General features: G+C 39.6%; 1 protein-coding gene across 3 annotated transcripts in view; it reads right to left on the bottom strand.

The window, feature by feature from the left end:
- Nucleotides 1–25,246, bottom strand: part of SQLE (squalene epoxidase) — a 43,256-nt gene that overhangs the window by 9,828 nt on the left and 8,182 nt on the right. For all 3 annotated transcript variants that reach the window (XM_042465801.1, XM_042465800.1, XM_042465802.1), the window contains exons 3-9: nt 17,289–17,541; nt 13,960–14,140; nt 7,564–7,660; nt 5,563–5,676; nt 5,057–5,228; nt 2,449–2,544; nt 399–541 (exon numbers count right to left, since the gene is read on the bottom strand). In XM_042465801.1, the coding sequence (XP_042321735.1) occupies nt 399–541; nt 2,449–2,544; nt 5,057–5,228; nt 5,563–5,676; nt 7,564–7,660; nt 13,960–14,140; nt 17,289–17,541 (1,056 nt within the window). The remainder of the gene's footprint in view (nt 1–398; nt 542–2,448; nt 2,545–5,056; nt 5,229–5,562; nt 5,677–7,563; nt 7,661–13,959; nt 14,141–17,288; nt 17,542–25,246) is intronic.

Raw genomic sequence — 25,246 nt, 5'->3', positions numbered from 1 at the left:
AGAGAACTAACTATGAGATTCTTTACCCACATTTCTGCTGGTGCCATCAAAACAAGAAAACAAATTATGCTTAGCTGGTCTTTTAGAACTAATTCATTCCAATTGCCAAATCCTACATCTGCCTATGTAGACTCCCACCTCAACAAGAGAGGCAGGAGAGCAACTCTCAGTGCCCATATATTGAAAAATACTGTTCTTCCCTTTCCCCCCCTCTCTATTGGGTTTTTTTAAATTAACGTACAGCATTTTGGAATTCTTTTCGTTGAAGGGCAATTAATAAATTTCAAATAAAAATAAACGAAAAAGCAGCTGCCTAAAGCAATGTAAAAATAAACCCAACCTGAAAAGGGAGCCAAAATATCAAAGAGTTGAGAGGTAAAGCCAGAATCCTGTCTTACCTGCAGAAGAGCAGAGTCCTCATAAAGATCTGGAACAGCCTGCAACAAATGCCTCCATATCTTGATGTCATTCAAAACAACACTCATTCCTCCACCTGTTAGGGGATGCCTCATGTTGTAAGCATCTCCCAGGAGAAGCACTCCTAAAAAGGAAAGAATCAGCCACAATTAACTCTAATTCCAATCACAAAGAAACAGCTGAAAGTTAGCTTACAAATCCCTAACTACTTGGGCACAATTACCAAAGGGTATGGAGAGGAGGGGTGTATAGCATGGTGCCTGTTTCTGTAATATGTATGTATTTGTAAACCCTCATATGTTTCAGTTCTGCATGTGTATATACAGGTGGCCCTCCGCATTTCCAGCATGGACTTTTGTGAATATGATTATTCAAGGATTTAATTAATATGTCCTCTCTAGGAATTTCTAGGTTCTCCAGTGCAACTCTGTGTTCAACATATGGGAGAAGTTGACTATAGAGTCACACTGGAGGGCCTAGAGATTCCAAAAGAAAACACTTCTCTTGGCACTTCTGCTGGATGTTGACCACACAGTTGCATTGGAGGATCTACAGATTCCTAGAAAGCTGTTCTCTGTTTAAAAAAATAGTGGTGTTTTTATTTGTGTTTTTTCCATTTTTTTTTTTTTTGAGAGAGATCCTGTGTCCCTAACCCCAGCGAATATGGAGGGTCCACTGTATTTATTAATACTCATTAATCAGTACAGCATTTTTAATCCCACAGAAGCCTCATGCCATTTCTCAGTAAACATGGAGAGAAACAGAAGAGGCAGGCAATCAAGTCACCACTATAAGAGCAATGAATTCACCCGTGATTTAACTACCGCTCCTCCTATAGCTGCTCTGAGTTGGTGCCAAAATATGGTACAGGACTGGCAGAATACCCCATTCGACCCAGAACAGTTAAAAGGGGAGCAGTTGTAAAATCAAGAGTTGCTTTATTCACCCTATAGCAGCAATCCACCAGCAGTTCCTGGACAGAAGTGATATAAAATTAACTCTGGCAGTTGTCAAAACATTGTCCCCTTGTCAAAACAATGGAATTTTCAATGGGATCAGGATATACTCATCAGAGGAAGGTAAAGGCAAACCTCTTCTGAACAAATCTTGCCAATAAAACTCAATTATAGGTTCACATTAGGGTCTCCGTAAATCAGAAACAATTTGAAGGCATACAACAACAACAGGATATACAAGAAATGTACATAAAGCCCTAGCTCTACCTCTGATCGTAACCATAATCCTAAACTGACCCTACTGTCCACAACATTTATTCTCACTGGGATCAGAAAGTATCCCATGACTAACTCTGTATAATCTTTTTTATCCTGATTCAGGAAGCTCAAGGTAAGTCTGATTAATATTCTGATTAATATTAAATTGGAATTAATATTCAAATTTACCTGTCAAAATGAGCACTGAATACCCTTCAAGAAACATCTAAATGTCATCTTTATTTGTCATTTTCTGAAAAATGACACTTCTCATGTACAGATAAAACTGTCAAAAAATTAGGCTTGCTACACAAATTTTTATGAGGTCCTCTCTCCATGCCCCACCCTGGACTTCCTAAGAAGTTTTGTTAATTGTTAAACAAAGAAATGTTAATAAAATGTCAACACTCATCACATTCTAGATATTAATTGCAATATGCATCAGAATAAGTGATACGTTTAAATCATATGGTTTCTAGACAACAGAAAGTGAGAGAAGATCTAATTGATTTTAGAAGGAAATTACTCAACTACAGTATATGAGAAATACAACAACATCTTTGGCTGAGATCCAAAGAACTACACAAGCAAATCTGCACACATACGAGATATCTGGTTTTCTATCTTTCACACACACGGCCATCCTCTTTGAAACAGAGAAGTCTTTCAAAAGAAGTCTGTGTTATGGCATGGGAAGCACAGTATTTTCTGCTCTTCGAAGAAAAAGAAATCAAAAGTCCCACTGGGTATGGCTAAACCCTTGGATAAGCTTGTCCTTATGTCTCCAAATTTTACAGGGGGTTTTCTGCTCACAGACCTGCTTTGTTTACAGGAGAAGGAGGCAAGAAGCTTGCAGGCATGGTCCTCAAACGATCATTCTGTACAGCTATTAGGAAAGGTTCCTGCAGATGTTCTGCAAAAATGACAAAACAACAAAACAAAACAGTATCACAGTTATTTCCAAACTGATTTTATTTTGATCAAGACTAAGAAGATAAACCACCTTGAACAGGCATGGTAGACTGCAGTTCTGATAAACTCAAGCCAGTATAGCCAATAATGAAGAATACTAGAAACAACAATCCAGCACCATCTGGAGGGACACACTTTGCCCACCCCTGACCCAGAATCACAATGAACCACAAATTACATGGGAGATGAAAGATGACTTGGTGGCTCATCCCCATATCTCTGATAAACCAGAGATGGGTCACTGGAGCAATATTACCTTAGACCATTTAGTTGGCTCTCTTTCCTTACAGGTTATTGTCTCTCTACAAAAAGTAAAATACACCATAATAGTTATGATAGATACTTTAAGGAGTATCACAGAATATTGAAAGTAAGGCTGTCCAGGATTTTAAAAGGGTGTGCCTGTAACAGTTATTACACAGAAACAAGAATACACATAAACATCTGGTGAACATATTTAATCAACCTAAATGAGAGTTCTCCCAAATCACAGTAGCAACAACAATAACAAGAACAACATGTATTTATAGTGCTCTTTCTACCAAAGGGCAGTACATCAAAGCATATACAATAAAAGAAATGTTTCTCACTACTTCTAAAGAGGACCCCAGATGAAACTGCTCAAAACCATCCCACTTCCTTTTGGCTGACTGCTAGACACCCAGAGGTGCTCACTGGGCCCCCAAAACTGAGAGGGAAGTCACACATCAGCAAGTCACACATCATTTCTACTAGAAATATGCCACTTTCCTAATATATCAACAGGCTGTTGCACAAGATTTCTCCTTAAGAAATGCATTTTAAGAAATTCAGGAACAAACCACATCAGAAGGTACTCATTATCATAAAAACGTAACACCAATAAACCAGTCAAAGGTAATAGCATATCAGAATATTGTACTTTTGCCTTTATTGCTTTGTGAGAACTGAAAGGAAGGGATGAGGAACTAGAGTATATCCTTATGTTCTTGTGAAATCATGCTTCTTTTAGAAAATATACATGCAACTTAATCGCTTCAAAAGAAGACAATACATTTCCAAACCCACTATTGGCTACAGGAAAGATTAGGCTGCATTACTACTTACAAAGGTACTTGGATAGCAAGAGATTATATTTTACCATTCCCCTCACTCTTCCAAATCTCAGCTATCCTTTTCACTGGAACAATCTGGGCCAGAAATATGAAAGTTTACTAGCTGGCGACAGGCACACAATATCCTTTCTATGACAAGAAAGTAATGCTGCTTTTTGACTCTCTCTGTACATGCATCTCAGTTTATTTTCAAGCTCCAGGCTTTAACTATTTTCATGCTTCACATGTGAGTGTTATTTTTTACTGGAAGATGTTCTAAGTCAGAATGATATTGATTGGTAACATTTGCTTCCCACAAGCAGTGGTTTCTTTGTTCCAGGAAAAGCTGGGGCTCTTCCACGAGTAGACTGTTAAAAAGAGACAAGCCTCTAGCCTACACCATGGTTGATCTGCTGTGCATTGACTCAACTCACATACAAACACATGGATGGCATTCAGACATTCAGGTAGATGTATCTTTTCCCCAACAGTCAACAGGCAACTTGATGGCACATGCACAGAGAAAATAGTAGCCAGAGTGGGGATGGGGGGGATTTACATAAGAAAATGGCATGAGGCAAAAAGAATTAAACACTGCTTCCCTACTGCTGCTCCCCACTCTGGGTCGGGGGATGTTCCTTGGTTGGTACTGAATTAAAATTCTCCCAGTCTCTCATCAAATTAGGTCATTATGGAAACCTTTACAAGTTTCATTCCACAGTTCCTCCAACAAGCTATCTGGAGTCCCACGAAGCTGGCCAAGGTCTAACAAATCCTGTTTCTGATTGGATGTACGCCTTGGGCAGGCTTTTATATACTCTTTAATTTTACCGACTTTGTACAGCGCTGTGTATAATTACAGCGCTTTAGAAATAAAGTTTAATAATAATAATAATAATAATAATAATAATAATAATAATAATAATAATTGGATATAGCTGTCCTTCCAACTGAAAGCTGCTTTGGTGAATTATTCCTAAGATTCTGAAAAGTTTAGTTAGCTAATGTTTTGTTTGGTCATTTTATTATAAAAAGCATTAGGTGTTTCTGAGCATATGTATTTGGTTCATTAGCAAATATATTCAACTGAAAATTGGAGTTGGTTTGGTTGTCTGCATCTAACCTGGAATGTAGTCTCACTCATGGACCAGTCTGCTATTTAAAGACAGAAAATGACAAGATACCCAACCTTCTCCAACCAAGTATTTAAGCTTGATTTTCCTAAGGAAGGAATTATTAAAAATATGAGTAGTGGCAGTCTATCACCGAGGAAGAGTCCTTGGCAGTGTGCTCTACCTCACAAGTTTGGAAGCACAAACATGCACAAATCTAGCACCTAATTCTTACCACAGTACTGCCAGTCAATAGACATAGTCTTACCTGGTAGCTGGGGATAAATTTTTTCAGCCATATATTCCTTAAGGTTCTTTGGCATTTCACCTCGAATATCAACAAGGACTCTGGTTTCATTGGAAGAAATCTGGTAGACAAGTACTGGACTAGGATTTCCCAAAACAAGTTCAGCATGGTTGGTTTTAAATTGAGGTGAATTCTTTGTAAAAAAGAAGAGGGAAAAATCAAAGATTCTTTATGACTGCCTTTTCCCAATATATTGCCATCAATTCATCGAGCAGCTTTCTGTGAAATACTGGCACAATAGCTCATTTCCCTATTTGTACAATGGAAGCAACAGTGACTGTGTGACTGTTGTGAGGATGAATAAGTATCATAAGAGTATTTAAAATTCTACAGGGATGACAGTAACATTATCACCTTAACTGGGACCATTCTAAAATAGTCATTGTGATTATCTGCTTTAAGTCTCTAAAATGGATAAAGACAGTTAATTGCCTTTTAGATAAATTGGCTTTTTAGGGAATGCTTACCTTCAAAATGCATCCTACAAAATGAGACGGAACTTTAACTTTACTAGAGATGAAATTTTTCCTAAATTTGGAAAAAAGACCATCAGCCACAACTGTAAGGGGTGCATGAAGCTCCTACAACACAAAAGCATTAGAACAAAAAGAAATAAATAATGTGAAACAGTGCCACACAGTCTCTCCTGAAAATAGTCCACATCCACCAAAGTTTTCTACATCATTTCAAAAGTTTGACTATGTATCAAAACTATGTTTTGAGGAATTTCTGAGCAACCCTTTATCATGGTCTCTTTAACAAGAAAAGTATGTTACTTTCCTGTACTCTCAGTAATGTGATTCTAATGCCCCAGTTCATACCATTTGCTGGTCCCAACAACATATCAGTCTAACATGTGGATGTTGACAACCTGATGTACTCAGTACATGCACAACCATAACCAGAGTTTGCATACCAATCAGTTAAAACATATGTAGTTCCTACACAAGTGTGGGATTGGACTGATATCTGCTACCATATATTCATATTGTATTTGATATTCAAAGCCTCCCACCTTCTGTTTTCAGTCTTCTCTGAAACCTGAAGTTTCTACCCCTGCTTGCTGAAAGACAGAGAATTCTACATATTTCAGTCAAATGTTTACTGTTTGATGTCTAATGCAAAATCAAATTTTGCATTAAGTCAGACTGGAACAATAAACAGAATACTGTATTACTTTTTACGGAAGAGAGGCTATGTGGTTCTCTTGCAAAAGCAAATCATTTCATTTAAGTACATTCTTAACCCTAAATGTGATGAAACAACAAGTTGAGAAATTGAGACATATTCTGGAAAATTAATGCATAACTTTTATAATGACAGGACTAATTAGCGCTGTTATGAAAGATGTTTTAATTAATTTGAAGATGAGTCAGTAATTATAAAAGGTACACATCTGATACTTTAGAAATGGTATGCTCATTTGGCAAGCTAATAACTATTCTCCTAAGTGTACACTTCATGCAACTATACAGATAAACAGATAAAACTAACAACTGATTCATATAGCAGGCTAATATCAGAAATATGGAGAAATGTACATTGTCTTTCATTGCAGCGTAACTTTTGACCACAGATATCCTTGAGGAACTTGTGAAAAGTGAAACAGCTGAATAAAACAAATTAATAAAGAACAATAATTAGGCAGCATGTTCCGAGAGATGATACGTGAGTGAGAAAAGAAAATCTATGAATATTTGCAGAAAACTTAGTTTTGACTCATTTATTCTAAATCAAATGTTTCTTAGCTCTCTACACCTTCTCATACAATAGCTCCCATGCATACTGTATACTGAGGGGCTATCCCACCCAAGAATGCTGCTCTCTTTTTCTCTCAAGTTCTCAGGCATCACAGAGAAGCAAACTCTTGAGATAGCTGAAGATACAGTGGCAATTCAATCCTTTTTCTTTTCCATTTCTTTCAACATCAATACCCAAGGGGCAAAACAGACCACCCCTTTGCGCCGTCGTCCAGGTGGCTTCAGAATGTGGAGTTTTGATGCCGCATGCTCTGAAGCCACCTGGAAGCGAGCTTAAGGCTGCCCGGCAGCCCACATGTGGGCCGGCTTCCAGGCGCTGAAAGCTGGCTTCTATCCGTGGCGGGCCGGAAAAGCCAGCTTTTTGCTGACACAAAAAGGAGCAGCTATTTGCTGCTTCTTTTTGGGCTGGAAAAAAGGCGGATTGGGGCTGCAGTGTGTGGTTGCCACAGCCCAATCCTGCTTTCTCAGGGGCAGCTTCCCTTTGGGGCAGTCATTTCACCCATAATATTGTACAATTCACTCACACAAACCTAGAATATCTGTGCCTATTCTACAGCATAACATTTTAAACATACAATTATGGAGGAATTATGAAGTTAATCACCATTTGGTTATACTAACAAAGTCATGCCTTAATTTGGCACAAGACTGACTACATCAGAAAAACTATAATATTTAAACAGCTGTCCAGAAAATCATGAGCCTCACCTTTGTGTCTCCAGTTTCCTTGTCTTTATACACAATTCCAACTACAGAGTCATCTTCTTCAAGCAACTGCACCACTGTCCCTTCAATGAATTTTGTGCTGGAAGAAAACACAATTTTTTTTATTTTTATATATATATATATATATAAAAACATACACAAAATACTGTGGTTCATATCTCATAAGGCTATTACTCAATTAAGCATTTCTGTCTTGAAGAGGGATGCACAACAGCAACAGAGGTGGGAGTCAACTTTTCTCCCTATAGCAGGCTATGCTATCACATTTTTGCTGAAAATTGGGTGATAATATTTTAAAATCTTGGTTAAATCAGGTTGGTTCGGGACAATTTTCAGCAATTTTTGGAGGGCTTATGGAAGATCAAGAAGGGGGGGATTGTGCACATTATGCTGTTCCAGGAAGCATTTTGGATCATTTAAAGGGCGTTATTTCTCCCTGTGCGCACACACAAACACAAATTAAATATGGGCAGTGTCTTGGGGTCTTAGAGAGATCAAGAGAGTACAAAATGGAGTTGGGGACACCTGCAGTCTGCAGGCCACATATTTCTTGGCTTCAACCTAGAAGGAAAGCAACTGACTACAGCTAGTGCAAATATTCCCCTAAACAGCAATGCAGGACTGTCCCCATGCCGCAGGGGAGAAAAGAGAGCAATATCTCATTTCATACACCTTACTCAAAATTCTAGAAGGGCAAACAATATTAGCAGCACATTTTCTCTGCTCCAGTGTAGCCTTCTGTCCATACAATGAGATGCAAAGAGGTAGGGAATCTACCTCCACAAGTCCATATTTTAATTTACATTTATTTTATTTCCCATCTTTCTCCCAGCATGGGATTCAAGGCAACATACATTCTAAAAACACAATACAGTACAACTAAAAATTCATCATACAAAGGTTAAAACACAAACTAAACTTTGTTTTTAAAAACACAAGTTAAAAATAATTATAAAAAGATACATAATAAAATAATACATAATAAAATGTCTGTGCACTAGTATATCTTTTCTTAATGCTGGCACAGGAACACTCTACATGGCTACTATAATCGGCTTTATTTACAGTTCAGTAGCTTAAATTGGCAACTGATTTGAAGTGTATAAATATACTTGTGTTGTGGTTCTATAGATCTAAGTGATTATCAGCAGAAGCACCACACAAATCACTCAGCACATGGAGCATGCAGATTCTGAGGTGCCAGAATGAAAGTCAAGCTGGACAGATGTTCTCGTTCATCTATTCTGGTCAGGTATTGCTGAATGGAAAATGCATGAGCATTTTTACTGTTACAGTAACACAGCCTCCACTGTAATCAGATCAATACATATCTCACAATATACCATTTAAGTACATGGTGCATAAGGTCAGTTTAAATATTTAACAGCTGAAGAACATGAGAAGCAGGGGCAGGTGGGAAATCCAAGGAAGCAAAACACAGATGTAAAATCTCGCAAATCAAATCAAAAAAGCATTTGGGGAGATACAGACATCTCAAAAAGGGCAGTTTAGAGACACCCTTTTTAGGCTGGATTAGGGCCAGGGCAAACAGATTCCTGGCCCCAGTGCAGCCAGATTCCGTCCCAAAAGGAGCAGATAAGATCAGTTCCTTTTTGGGGCGGAAAAAAGGCAGCCCTTCCCCCATAGAGCCAGCTTTTCCTTGCAAAAAGCCAGGTCTGGGGAAAGTGAAACACCCCAAAAGTGGGAGAGATGCAGAACATCTGTCAATCTGGCTTCTTTCCCGCTTGGGGTGTGGCACATCTAAACGCCACTCTCCCAAGCCAAGCCCAAACAGGATCAAACAGGCTATCAGTTTCAGCCCATAGATGCACATTTGAGATAATTTGGTGGCCATTAGTTTTTTACATTTATATAAAGGAATATCCCTTCACTGCCCACCAGCCTCGCAACTTAAATATTGGGAAAATCCATTTTAATCATCTCAAAATGACTCAGTATACTTAGAAATATGTCCCAGCTACTATGAGTTTATATCCCTTGATTTATCTTTACTGCTCATCTTGCACGTGCTCATGGCATGCACAGGAGCACACTTCCATTGAAGTCAGCGGCACTTGAGGCTCTGGGGTTTTTCCCCAAATGCAGGGGGGCGGAACATATTCCCCCCATGTATACAAAGGGCCCACTCTAGTTTACTGTAAAAAAACAAAACCAAGAACGTATTCCACTTCTTCAAAAGAAACCAGACATTCCTTACAATATATAAAGTTCATAGTACAGCAAAAATTTCCGTCAGAACAGAATTTGAAGAAACAGAATGGTTCCCAATTGGCAAAGGGCTCAGGCAAGGTGGCATCCTCTCGACCTATCTGTTCACCTTATATGCTGAAAACATCATCACTTTATATGCTGAAAACAGTTTAAACTAATTTTCAAATATGCTAGCTAAACCTACTACATACTGTTCCACAAAGAGACTGTTATATTTACATAAACTGAGGTATCTGTATTAAAAAACCAAGAATGTTCATACTTCAGTCTATAAAATAAAATGACAGACACAATGGGGAAGATAAGATCTAGTTGTAGAGGTTTTATGGACAGTAGATATTTTAAAAAACAAGATTTTGAAAAAGTGAAAGTTCTTAAAAATGTAAATTTTGCAAAATGCAAGAATGCTGTACTGGCCATGTGTTCCTAACTTCTAGCCTTTAATTACCCATTTCCTGAAAGTTCACCATCCATATAGCTTCCTAGAAACTATTTTCTCTGCTTCGTTGGGAGACTGTCCCAGTATAGTATGCATTTAATGTGTTTAAAATGTTTATTTTAAGGAATGTTGTCTGCAAGCAACACTGAAATAATACGTGTGAAACATATATGTAACATAACATCCAAAATCTACAAAAGTGATACTTTTATTGGGTCAGCTAAAATGCATAAAATATATGACTAACAATGTCAATTTTTCTCCTGTATTATTTTAACAGCTTTGCATGATGAAGCCAGTGGAGCTTTGAAAGCTTGCAAGATATATTTTATGCATTTAGTTGCCCCCATAAAGGTATCGCTATTTTGTGGATTTGGGGTGTTATTGTACTTTGCTATATGGCCAACACAGCTACCTCTGGATAGGTTTTCGTTTATGTAACATGCAAGCTTCAGTTTAATAAATCCAGTTCTTAGTTCCCACTATAGTTGACCCATTAAACCAATAGTGGGGTGCAAAACATGATGGAAATCCCCCCTCGCATCTCTGGGGGCATTTTGAGACACACAAAAAAAGTAACATTTTTGCAAAAAAATTCTGGAGGCTGGGGGACTTCAAGTGTGGTGGAAATATCTTCCAAATTTCCAGAGGGCCCAGTGTAGGCCGTACTTTGCCTACCTCTACTTAAAACATTAACCAATAAAAACTCTGAAAATGCATCCACACATCACATCCAGTTTGTCCCTGGCTCAGTGAAAGCCAAAATGTTTTGAAGACTGGAAGCACAAGTTTCAGGTGGAAATGAGTTTTGACACTTATTCCACTTTTCCTTCAGTTGGGGAAAGTATTTCCTGATATTGCTATTGCACAACCAGAGATAACATTAAGTTGTTTTTTAACTGCTGTGAAGTCATCTTCAACTTATGGTGACCCCATGAATGAGAGGCCTTCAAATCACCCTATGATCAACAGGCCTGTTCAGGTCTTGCAGACTCAGAGCTGTAAGGAAGCTTCCTTGATTTGAGTCTATCCATCTGAAATGTGGTCTTCCTCTTTTCCTATTGTCTTCTATCTTACCAAACACGATTTTCTTTTCTAGTGATGACTCACTAGAAGTCTTCTCATGATATGGTCAAAGTCAAAGTCTGACAGTCTCAATTCACAAACCATCATCAATCTCACACAGTGGCAACTTTCAAAAGAGGAAACATCCATCCTGGCCAAAGGAGACAACTTTGCAGTAACCACCACCAGAATCCCAGTTGCATACATCATTGCCCAGGTTGAATTTGCCCTCCACCATCTCCCAGCAGAGGAAGCGGAAGAGATAAGAGAAACAGCAAGGATTCTGTGCAAGGCAAAACCGCCTCCCAGCAACATAATCAAAAGAGAAAGAAAAGCCATCAAGGACTCAATTCGGACCCAGAAATCATCATTCTCCTAGCAGACAAAGGCAATGCCAAAGTAATCATGGAAACAGAACAATACGAACAAAAAATCAAGGAACTCCTGGATCCTGCAATATACAAAAAAGTGAAACAAGACCCAATCAACAAAATCACCGCCATATCTTTTTCCATTTTCCTGTAGGTAAGGCTGTCAATTTTGTCCCAGTCTTGGGTATTCATCTTTTGATTGATGCTGAGGTGGAGTGATAGCAGTTCCTTGTCTGTGTTAGTCAGTTCAGTCCTTGTTTACTCAAGGACCCATTTGTCTTTTTAGCAGTCCATGGTATTTGTAGAATTCTTCTCCAGAATCACATTTAAAATGAATAAATTTTCTTCCTATCAGCTTTATCCACTGTCCAATTTTCAGAACCATACACAGAAATGCGAAATGTGATGGCATGGATCATCCTAACTTAAGTACTCAATGATATATCAAGTTACTATCAGTTTAAATACAGTGCAGCCTTGTTATCAGCGGATTCAAGCATCTGTGGATGGCAAGCCCGCATTGTCCCCAATGCCAAGCATTTTTGCCTAAAGGTTCCTAACCCTGGAATTTGACATATTGAGGAAGAGTGAAAGGAAAGATATAGGGAGCGAACGTTCAGCAACAAAAGGTCAATGGTGGGGGAAAAATCAGGATGGTGAAAGCTGAGAAAATTAAGACTGTTCCTTAGAAATGAAGTCATCTCAAGAAAATGTTGCCTCCCTTCGTATGTGTGTGTTATGGAAATACTGGTTTAATAGAACAATACCTGCTGCCACTGGTCACGTTTGGGTGGCATGGTAAACCAGATTGTATGAGCGCTAACATTCAAAATATCTTGCTAAGAATGTGAGAGTAAGCAGGTCAGGGTGACATAAGGAAAGACGGAATGTGGCTTGAAAGCACTGCTTCAAGAACACTCCATCTCCTCATTCCTGGCTCTCTGTAATAACTTTGTACATGTACACCTGTGTTGAGAGAAACTACTACATCCTTGCTTTCACTCTCTCTCGTCTGTCTTTCCAGCTTCACTCTTTTATTGAGCAAGTGCAGAATGCTGGAAGAAACTGCAAAAGTGTGGAAGCTCTGATGAAGTGAACAGATTAACAACAATTGTCCTTCAGTCATTCAACATTTTGAAAGATTAGCCAGTTAAATGTATTTATCACCTAAACCTCAACATTATTGTTGTTGCTGTACGCCTTCAAGTCAACATAAGTGCCGTTTAATAACAAATAATACGTTGCAAAAAACATAGCTGCTGTTTTTGAGATACTGAAGGGTTCTGAAACAGGTTGCAGTTTAATACAGTGCGCCCTTACTTTACATGGGGGATCCGTTCGGGACTCACCCATGTAAAGCAAATACCGCCTATCTCGAGCTCCATTTAAATGAATAGGGCTTGTGCATGTGGCGGCATGGTGGTGCAGTGCACACGCACTCCACAAGCGCATACTCCATTCATACCTATAGGATGCGCTGCCCCTTCTCCCTGCGTGGCTTTCAGCGAGCCTGCGTATGACACGGGCGCATTGTAATAATAAAAAAAGCTCTCACCTATGTTACAAAGCATCCACGGTTTGAAAATGTTCAAAAAAAGTATAAATTTCAAATATCAAACCTTGATTTTCCATTTTTTATAAGGGACACCATTTTGCTATGTCATTATATTTAATGGGACATGAGCATCCACGGATTTTGTTATACATGGGGGATCTTGGAACCAAACCCCAGCGTATAATAAGGGTCCACTATACAAACATTTTTGTATGTCTAAAACAACTTTACGCACACAGCTAAAGATACGGGCCAATATTAACAAGGGGGACCAACAAATCTTTCACAAGTCTAAAATAGCTTAGCATGCATTGCTACAGCTGAAGATCTTGTAGAAGCCAAATATGTCTCAACACATTCTGTCTTCATCAACAGATAATCAAAGACAAGAATAAACCAGCCATTCATAGGTGTCAGAATAATGAAGCACTTTCCATATCTAATCCTTCCTTCCCATCAGAAACAACAGGTGAATCTACAGGTTTGCATAGATTCTATCCTTAAGGGAAACCACCTTCTTTTTGGAGACAAAATAGTGTCTCCAAAAGCTCCTATATACAGTATGCTCAAGAGACACTGATAAATAATACTATGTAACAGCTTCTGCCATTGTTTTAGTATTGTGCCATCTGTAAAGGAGCAGATAACCTGGTCCTGTAATGCTAACTTACGATTATCACTTTAAGCCTTATCATTTTTTAAATAGCCATTCTTACTTAGGTTCTGCCATGGCTGCTCTTCGGAGGCCCATAATGAAACGCCCATGATGGAATGCTTTTCCACTTTGTACTTGGCCATCTGCTGTCGAAGGGTAAGGAATTTCAACCTCTGATTTGCTTTCCAGGTCATGTACTACGTAACCATTTATTGTGTGACAGTCAATTCCTTCCACGGCCTCTGAAAAATAAGGATCAGTAAATTGGCAAAAGAAAGAATAAAGGAAATATATGTTTTGTGATGAAATGGGCCTTTATTATGGAATCCCTGATACTTTACATTTAGGAAAATGAAGATTAGGATTATTCACCAGAAAAGAAGAATCCATGTCTCTCTCTGTGTGTGTACTGTTATTCATTCAATCTTTGAGAATATTTATAATAATAATAATAATAATAATAATAATAATAATAATAATAATAATAATATTTATTTCTATACCGCCCGGTGGCAAAGCCAATCTGGGCAGTGAACAACATAAAAATTTACAAAATAAATTTCATTTGATTATATTATTTTTGTTATATAGTAGCATATTTATGTTTATCATTTTGTGCTGGTATCAAAAGTAATCTAATAAAAATATTTTTAAAATTAAAATAAAGGATGTGCCTCCCCTGCCCCCCCCCCCCCCCCAAAAAAAAAAAAATGAAACTGTCACTCCCATGAGATGACACAAATGCCTTGCTTCAGGTGGAAGAGCTGTAAACCACGCCATCCTGCTTCCACACTACTGGAAGTACTACATGCACAGTATACCTCCCATTGGAGCTGGACACTGCCCCACAAGTGCTACAGAGCAAATGCTGCGGCAGGGAAGCAGCTGTTGGGGCTTCCCAGAGCCAGATATATAACACAGAGTCAGGCATCATGGATGAGGTGACTTTGCCAACCACCTGTGCTAAAGGATTTATGGTTCTCTGAGGACTCCATGTGTACAATGCCTAGGCTCAGAGAAGTAGCAACTAGGTTTAAATCCAAGTGTTTGGAACAATGATCCCAAAATTCATCCATTAATTCTGAAGGATGAGAATCTAGAATTGTATCATTTTCTTCAATCCCACATGAAGAGAAAAAGATGAACTGAGTCCCTAGTATATCATACAAGTGTCTTTAATGCATACTGGGCTCCATTCAGTTTGCATATCTACATCAAGGGCAGCTTTCAATTGAGGAAGCACTGGTGGCATGTGTGGCTTATCTTTGTGCTTCCTATTTATGTGCTCTCTATGTAATGGCAGAAGTGGTAAATCAGATTATCACCTGAAACAGGTGGATGATGGCTTGCTGCAGGGGTTGTGAAAGTATAACCTTTGGGCTGCATATGGTTCTCCCAATGCTGTTTTGAGATCCCCATGACCTTCCAGGATTGCCAAAAAAGGTTTATTTTCAAAGACAAATGTTAGAGAGCTATTTTGCTACACATACCCAATCCACTTTAGGCTCCAATTGACTTCCTGTCCTTAAAAAAGGTCTCTCTTGGACTAACAGTAGTCCAGGATGCAAAATATAATGAAATTTCCTCCCTTCCACAAATCTATTACTACATTTTGGGCTCCGTTTTTAAAAACTCTTTTTTAAAAATTGTGGGCATGACCAATATGCCTTCCAACACATTGGCAGTTGCCCACCATGGCCTGCTGATTTACAAAACCTTGTGAATTCTGCTGATCTCACAAATATGTGTTTCTTTAAAACAAAGCAGTGAACCTCTTTAGTAACTTCCTCAAGATTTTTTTGTCAAACTTTCCAGTATGTGAAATTCGTCAACTCAATAATGTGATCTTATCTGACAATAGGCACTTCTGAAGCAATATTAGGCAATATATGTGAAATCTGGGATTGGCCCAGAGAAGGGTCGTGTATCTACTCCACAATCTGAGAATACTAGCAGCTAGCATTGCTGAAGCAATGTAGGCCAGCATGCAAATCTGAATAGGAGATTACTGACTGCTACATGTAGAGTGATACATACCTACACACACGCACACAGATACATATATATTTTAATAATGTCCAAGTTCTTCTGATTCATTTACTAAATACCTATAGCAGTCTTTCAGGCCAAAAAAAGCTACAACAAATACCATGGGTTGCAAAAATATAACTATATGTTTTATCTTATAACCTCACAAAAGGTAATATTCATATTATGGGATGCCCCGAAATATTCCAAAGGAACTAGGATGAAGCCAGTGAGAGCTGTTAGACAGGAGAATAGACTAGCTCAGAAGGTACTGTATTTTCTGGCGTATAAGACTACTTTTTAACCCAGGAAAATCTTCTCAAAAGTTGGGTGTCGTCTTATAGAGCAGGCACTGAAACTTTCGAGCTGGACTGGAGTATCTGCGGTCACCGCATATGGTGGGAGGAGCTCAAAACGGCCACGCCCACAGCCCCGCTGTATGTGCCGACCATATGAAAGCAGCAAGGGTGGCACTTGTACAAGTACGGTAGAAGAAAATCCATTCACAAGGATTCGTGGAAAGAAGTGACTTAACACAGTCCTGATGACGAGGTGAGGGGCCGCCTCACTGGGAAGGTGTAAGTGAAGGGCAGAGCAAGCTGCAGGCATCCAGGACACCTGAGGTATGGAAAAAGAGCCATGTTTCCGCTACTGCTCTGATAGTCTTGGAGACAGGGAGGGCTGGGCAGGTAGGGAGAGCTGACCAATCCAAGCAGGCTTTGTATACAAGTTTTCCTGCTAAGTATCTGCATGTCTTAAGCATTTGAATTAAAATTACCATATTGAAATCAAATCTGATGGGTTTTTTTAATTTTTATTTGGTGTGCGTAAGAAGAGGGGTAGTCTTATATGGTGAGCATATCCCAAACTCTATATTTTAACTGGAAATGTTGGGGGTCGTCTTATACGCTGGAAAATACTTTCTTTCTTTGGAGATTATCAAACAGAGGTTGGATAGATGCCTATCACAAATGCTTCAGTTGTGGATGGCTGGAAGTGTTTTTTACTAGATGACCCTTGAAGTCTACGAACTTTCTGAATCACATTTTATTTCTTTAATTCTGGATGTAGAAGCCTTCCATGATTTGCTGTGTTCTCTCTCTGTGTGTGGCCCTTTCTTTTTCTAAAGTGAATATAACCCATGAGGAAATTAGAGACCAATTGTAGGTAACCCAGCCTATAAACCAGCATTCACAAAGAGCATATAAGCAACAACAAAAAACCACACATAAAACATTTATAATAAAATTAATAGCTAAAATAGACTTCAGACTGTCCAGTGATTTTTTTAAAGGGGGGCAAAGATTATGCCAGCACAAAAATTATGAATCAAAGATTTATGTTTGATCAATAGTAACATACCTTCTAGGCCCAGATCTTTCAAAGCATTATATCCCCCAGGCTGCAACAGTTCTCCAACTATCCTATCTGGTTCATTCAGATCCCTTTCAATTACAGTCACTTTTCTTCCGTCTCTTGCCAGCACTGCTGCCAAAGCAGAGCCAAGCACACCAGACCCCACAATGATAACCTCTGGATCATACTGAGGAGTAAGGGTTGAGGCTGTAGCAGTCTCACTTGTGGTCTCAGCTGAGATATTGACTCTTCTCCTAACCTGTGTAAAGATTAAGTCAAAAGCAAGTCAAAAAGGATGTATGTAGGCTGTTGTGATGGCAACTAGTTCACAGCATATAGATTCATCACATTTAGAGGTATTTGGTGCAAATTTAATAACTTAGATCACACAGTACCACATAAGCACAGCACACCAAGGGAAGAATCCTGAGTACATAGTAAGCACACAGCATAGGCAAAACTAAAAGATTGGTCTTAAATACAGTCAGGAAAAGAAACCAGAGTATACCGCACAATAATTTTTAAAAAAATCAAATTCATGTTAAAACTTTTAGCAACTAAGAGGTTTAACTGTATCTCCTGTGGCTTGAACAGGGAAAACATACTGTATTTATGTTTGCAAATCAGCTCACCTATGCAAGTATGCCTTTTCTTATAGTCCAACAGCTTTTGGGGGAATGATACACTTTCCTCTGATCCATCTAAATATACATTTACAGACACACTCAACCATAAGCACATATACTTAAGGTGCAAGGTCAGCCTTGCATAAAAAGGAGGGAGGAGCAGGGGGAAAAGGGATGTAGCAGCACCTTTAAGACTAACTTGTTTTTAATTCGGCATGAGCTTTTGTGGATACTTATATCCACATAAGCTCATGCAAAAATATAAACTAGATAGTCTTAAAGGTGCTGTTACATTCCTTTTTTCCCCTGTGCCCTCCCTTCTTCCTTTTTATACTGCAAGAATCTAGTATAGATGCTTTTTCAAAACTACTGCAATCCAAGGATGAAGCTCTGTGTCTGATGAAGGAGTCTCCTGTCAATTTTGTAGTCAACATAGTAACCCAGGTGTTAGTCATTAAAGGTGCCACAAGACTTAATAGACTAAAACAGCTAAACCTCTAGAAAGTGTAATAATATGTGTGTAAGTCCTGAATATATCTACCACATACTTTGCCTAAAATAATTGCATAACACTTCCAAGTTTCCAGACTCTTCAGTACTCCCAGCCAAGAATGCAAAGTGAGAACAATAAAAAACATTCTGAAATCACAGATGATGCTGATTAACTTTGTTTACATGCCACCTTTTTCCCAAGACAGGGAATCAAGCAGCTGACAAATTTAATTACTGTACTATAATATCAAAAGTAAAGAAGTAAGTAACATTCTGACATCACAACCTGATGAGACAAGGGTTGGGACACTGTTGGTGTCCTTTCTGGTGTAACTAAGCTAGCATAGGCAATGGAAACATGAAGAAAAAAGGTTACAAGCAAAGCAGCTTTGAATGAAGAAAGGCACTGGAGAAAATAGGTGTACAGTGGTAGCATATTTATTTATTCATTTCAAGGATTTAGACCCCGCCTTTCTCCCACAATGGGATTCAAGGAGTGTGTGTACACACACACACACACACACACACACAGAGGTAGGGCATAAAAGGTAGGGTATAAATGTAGTTAATCATCATCATCTGTGATGTCAGAATGTTCTTTACTAGCATCACTTTGCATTCTTAGCTTACACTCTTGAAGACGCACACACACACACACTGATGTTTATCACACTATGCTCTTAAAGAGGTACTATTCCAGTGTGACTCCTCTAGCTGCCTCCTGTTGCATGCTGGGATTGGCAGTTTTAAGGAGGGGTATTTAGAATTCTCAGCCAGAGAAGTTCAGCTCCTTAAAACTGCCAATCCCAGCATACAACAGGAGGCAGCTAGAGGAGTCACACTGGAATAGTACCTCTTTAAGAGCATAGTGTGATAAACATCACTGTCTGCCTTTCTTTACCAATACTGCACAACCTTAGAAAGAGTGCAGTCACTATAGAATATCATCAGAATTTTAGCCAAGTTCTCCACAGCAGATGATAAACAAGCCCACTAGGCAGCTTCAAAAGAACTGGTGGGCTTTGCTGGGGGGTTAGTTGGTTTTTTGCCCCAAGCCTTTTCATTCCTGTCATTTCTATCCTGAGGTTGTAGAACTGCTTTTCAGGTAATTGTAGAGAAAACATCAACCACTGTGATTTGTCAACTATTATTGCTATAATTATATATTGGTGTTTGTCAAACCAGTAGCTTAAGAACCCAGAAATTCTACTGAGGATCTGTTATTGCCTTACAGGCATTGCCCCTTATCAGTTCTGTACTAAGCATTGCCCTCAAACTATACCCGCATAATGGCTATTAAAAAAAATAAACTGGTAAGTGCAAGAATTCCCAGATCTATCCCTGCGGTCATCAATAAGAATAGAGAAGGTGACAGAGGCTTTGGAAAGGCCTTTGACTGACACTCTGGAGAACTGCTGTCAGAAGAGACATTCAACTGAGTAGTCTGACACTATGGAGGATAAGCTTGAAAGAGATGGAGCCAATAGCTGTCAAATGATAGTGAAACCTGAGTCTCCCTTAATCCAAAATTATTGGGACCAGAAGAGTTTGGAATTTTGCAGTTTTTCAGATTTGCGAATATTTGCACATACATAGAGATATCTTAGCGATGGGACCCAAGTCTAAACATGAAATTCATTTATATAGCCTGAAGGTAATTTTATACACAGTATTTTTAATAAGTCTGCGCATGAAACAAAGTTTGTGTACACTGAATCATCAGAAAGCAAAGGTATCACTACCTCAGCCATTGTGTGGAAAATTTTGGATTTTGGAATATCTCAGATTTTGGAATTCTGGATAGGGAAGACTCAACCTGTAATAGTATCTCCGGAAGAAGCAGAAGCAGTGAAATCCAAGGCCTGGAGAGTGGCCATTTTTCATCCCCTAGGCAACATACATGGGTCACTTTTGTCTACTATGATTTCCATTAAAATGGAGTTGCTAATGGTCAGATCCCCAGCCCTCTAACTCTGTAATTGGTTTAAAACAGGGGTAGGCAACTTTTTTGAGCCGGGGGCCGGGTTGCTGTCCCTCAGACAACTGGGGGGCCGAAGCCAAAAAGTAAATAATTAAATAATTTTGAAACATTCCCTACCCTCAGGCTTCAAATCTAAAATACATGACACAAAATGAAAAGGAACTAGTAGGGGACAAGGAAAAAGAACCTGTTGACTGATTCACAGATAACTTAGCTGCTATTATAGTGCTAAATCATTTCCTTGTAAAATGCATATCACTAAAGAGACAGAGAGGGGATGATGACACAAACATTACACATTCCCTTTCAGATGTAGCATGCTCTGCTGTGCCTTGTGCACACATATATTACACCAGGGCCTCATTCACACTATGATTTAACCTGGTTTGCAAAACAGGTTATAGGTGCCTCATTTACACTCGAGTTGATTACACCTGCAAGTGTGTTTGGGTTGAATTGACACAAGCTCACCTGAACGAGTTCTTTAGAATACTGATCTTTTATTGTGTCTTTTGAGAAGTGAGTTACCACAAATGTGACTGTGCTGCCGATCACATTCGGGGCACCCAGGGGAAAGAGGGGTGGAACATAACCAAAGGTCTTGCAAAGCATTCTTTTTCCCCTCTCAGCATTCTCAGCTCTGTGGGGTTCTTAGTGATTTCAAATTTTCCACAATGTCAAGTGCTCCCTTTAAATGACCGTGCAGCTGTTTTCCGCTTCTGCCAGTGAACTGGTTCCCTTTTCCCTGTGGACCAGAGGTTGGGGAAGTTGGGAGGGTTCCTTGGGGGGGGCATAGTGCTTCTGCACACTGTCGCATTTGTGTGGGTTCATGGGGGGGGGGGAGTTATCGGTGCTATATGGGGAATTCTTCCATGCATGCCAGGGAAGAATCCCCCCAGGACACTCAGAGATCCATGCATGCTGGGAAAGAATCCCCCCATGGCACCCATAACTCCCCACACTCGTGAACCCATGCAAATGCAACAGTGCACTGAAGCTGTCAAAGTGTCTTTTTAAAAAACACGCCACACCACAAAGAGACCCATGAACCACGAGCGCTGAGATGGAAAAAAGAATGGCGGTTTGGCAAGACCTTTGGGATGGGTATGCTCCACCCCTCGACCCATTGCCCTCCCTCCCAAGTGCTGGCTCCGATGGCCATTTTCAATTGGTAACAAACTGAAATGTGAACTTTAATGTAAACGCACAGCTTCAATCATGGCAAGGAGTAGCATGAACATCTATTCAGTGTCGAATCACTCCATTGATTCGAAACAATCCAATGCAAAAATTGGTTTATCACATAGTGTGAAATGAGGTCCAGGATTATAAATCTGAATGAGAATCTCCCCCATAGCCTTGGATGAGGTGGGTTATATCAGGAAGTGTAGTCACAACCGCTATTATCATCAACTCCCCTTGCCAAGTTATTTTAGGTAGTACCTGGAGTAGTTCCTTCTCCCCTGCATGTGTCCTAGATAAAACATTCTCTGGCCTGTTACAGACTGCCAAAATAAAGCTGCTTCGGGTCTCTTTGGAGGTATGCTGTTTAAATGATGCATGGGTCCTAAGAGTCTGGAGGTCGCGCCAAAGCCACACTCCATTCCTAAGCACTGGAGTGCAGCTTTGGTGCAGTTTCTGGATTCTTAGGACACATGCATCATTTAAACAGCATACCTCCAAAGAGACCCGAAGCAGCTTTATTTTGGCAGTCTGTAACAGGCATCTGTGAACAAGTTTCAAAAGACTGTGTGAGACCTCAGAAAACCAGTGACCAGGCAGGCCCATCTCCATCAAGGCTAGCCTGAAGAAGAAGAGCCCTCCCTCCAGTCCATCTGCCTTGGTCCAGGCCTTAGAGGGAGAGAATAACCACTGGACCTCATTCCCTTCCCCACCACCATTCCCTTTTCCTTTTGTGTTGTGTCTTTTAGATTGTAAGCCTGAGGGCAGGGAACCGTCTAATTAATAAGCCGCTCTGAGAGCCATTAGGGCTGAAGGGTGGGGTATAAATACCATAAATAAATAATAAATAATGTTGTCTGAAAGGGGGAAAAACTTGTAATGGAAAACAAAACAATTAAAAAGTATTCCTCTAAAGACCTACAGATTCACTTTAGGTTTGCCATAGGTCAGAAATGACTTGAAGGTACACAACAGAAACACAACAATATGTATAAAAACTTTTGTTAGCCAAATTCATAAATAAAAGGATGCTTGCCCTAATATTTTTATTTTTTCATGCACTTGGTTGAGAGGTTTTTTATGATTGAGCTTATTCCTATTGTGTTCTCCACCTAAGTATGTCCCTTTTGTTGTCACTGTGGAGTTTAGTATTCTCTTCCACCCTCCAAAAAGTCAAAAGCCTGACCTCAACAAGGACTCACTGGCCTAAGACACACTGCAGAAATCATCCAGTTTGAGACTGCTTTTACTGCCCTGACTCAGTGCTAGGGAATCCTGGGAATTGTAGTTTGTGGTGGAACCAGAGCTCTCTAACAGAGAAGGCTCAATGTCTCACAAAACTACAGTTCCCAGAAGTCCTTCACATTGAGCCAGTGCAATTAAAGTGGTCTCAAACTGGATGATTTCTGCAGTGTGTTTTGAACCAGTGTTGAGAAATTCTACGATTTGTAGTTTGTGGTGGCACCAGATTTACCTTTTAGGGGCTGTGCGCACAGCAGAAATAATCCGGTTTGACACCACTTTAACAGCCAAACTTTAATAAACTGGATTATTTTTGTAGTGTGTTTTGGGCCACTGTTGCACTGAGATAGTCCCCCATTCCATGACCCTTTCATAGCTGGCAGAGAGTGAACAGAAAAGAAGTGTCTAGGGCCCCACAAAGCAATGGCAGTGGAGGGACATATTGCAGTACAGCAATGAATCTGGTGACAGGGGAGCTGAACCAGAGTCCCAAACACTGAACTCTTCCGCTATACATGACTATGTAGAATCTCATCCTAAGGAGTAAGACCCATTGAACACATTTTTATTTAAATATCACGTTTTCCGATATAGGTATTCAAGACTACACAAGTACAGATGTATAGTGAGGATGTATGTGGATGTGCAATTGCAGTGGATGGGGGGTGGGTTAAATTCCCTACTCCTTCATCATGCTATATACTTTTGAGCCAAAAATCACCCTCAGGTGTGACTGGAAATCTCTTTCCAATCGAAAGCGGATTACATAATAAAAAATTTGTTAATAGCAGCACATGCTGTATGGTGGCCCTTGTTATCCAGGACAGCCCCCGCCCCCCGGTGGATAGCAAAATCCATGGATGCTCAAGTCCCATTAAATACAATGGCATAGCAAAATGGGGTCCCTTATATAAAATGGCAAAATTAAGGTTTGATATTTGGAATTTAAGTTTTTTTAAAATATTTTCAAGCTGTGGATGCTTGAATCCGTGGATCAAAGATCCATTGAGAAGGAGGGCCGACTGTAATAGAATTGGAATGGAAAACACAAACAATGGGGGAATTGGTCACATTATATTGCAAAATATATTTTATTTGATTATTTAAGGGGAGAGAAAAGACACATATAATGGTCAAATAAAGGAAATGATCCAGTGGGACAAATGGGGTTGTTGGATTGAGAAAGTTTATGCTGAAAAGGGGCACAACAGCTAGTAATAAAATATTCCACATTATGGATACTGGGTGCTAATTTACTTGGTTATAGCCATCAGACAGGGAGGAAGGAGGGGAAAGTGGGGCTGAAAAGTATGTGATGTAATAATGGTAATATTATCATAAAGCACACAAAAAAAGGAAATCTCTTTCCAATCATGATTTCTGGATATTTCAAGTGCTTGGGACAATAGACGTGGCTACAAGTAAAACTGCCACCAAGGGATGTCTTCAGGACTGGCAGCTTGGTCTTAGTTTACCTGAAAAAATAGGGGTGTTGGAAGGAATCCCTAAACAGCCTATGGCCCATATGCTCTCCATCACTGATGTACAGGATGGATCACTTTACATACATTCTTATGCAACAAGGCAAGGGAGAAACATGATTGCTATCTATGAACAGCTGCCTTTTACCTACATATGAAGGATACGGAAAGAGAGAACCTCTAATTTTCTCTTGCAAGGCTGACTAGAGGGTGTGGGGAATTTGAAATGCCAAGATTACACATACATGTGTGGGGAAACAACCATTCCAAGCTCTCAAAATGTTTGTTTGAAAGGTGTATGGAACAGGACTGGGCATCTATTCAGGAGCTCATTGGATGACCTCAGACTAGTCACTTATTCTGAGCCTGCCCAGCCTCACAGGGAAGATACAAGAGGGACTCTATCATTCTGAGGATAAAGTAAGGGGGACAGTGCCTTGCACACAGTAGGATTTGTTTCCAAGTAAATATGTACCTGCTGGAAGGCAAGACAAAATAAAACTCTGAAACAAATAGAATCATAGAATCATAGAGTTGGAAGAGACCCCAAGGACCATCCAGTCCAACCCTATTCTGCCATGCAGGAACTCACAATCACAGCACCCTTGACCATCCAGCCTCTGTTTAAAGACTTCGAAAGGAGGAGAGTCCACCACACTGTGAGGGAGTATCTTACACTGGCAAATAGCTCTTACTGTCAAGAAGTTCCTCCTGACATTTAGGTGGACTCTTTCCCTGTAGTTTGAATTCCTGAGCAGCAGAGAACAAGCCTTTTCCATCCTCAATATGACATCCTTTCAAATATTTAAATAGGGCTATCATATCATCTCTTAACTGTATCTCCCTTAGTCTCTCCTCATAGGGCATAGTTTCTAGTACCTTCACCATTTTAGTAATAATAATAATAAAATTTATTTATGTTTCCCTGCCTCTCCCGGTGGATCAAAGCAGGGTTACAGA

The sequence above is a fragment of the Sceloporus undulatus genome, chromosome 4 (assembly GCF_019175285.1).
Source record: "Sceloporus undulatus isolate JIND9_A2432 ecotype Alabama chromosome 4, SceUnd_v1.1, whole genome shotgun sequence".
Lineage (NCBI taxonomy): Eukaryota > Metazoa > Chordata > Lepidosauria > Squamata > Phrynosomatidae > Sceloporus > Sceloporus undulatus.
Note: the sequence above shows the minus strand (reverse complement) of the source record. Positions and strands in the feature narration are given on the sequence as shown.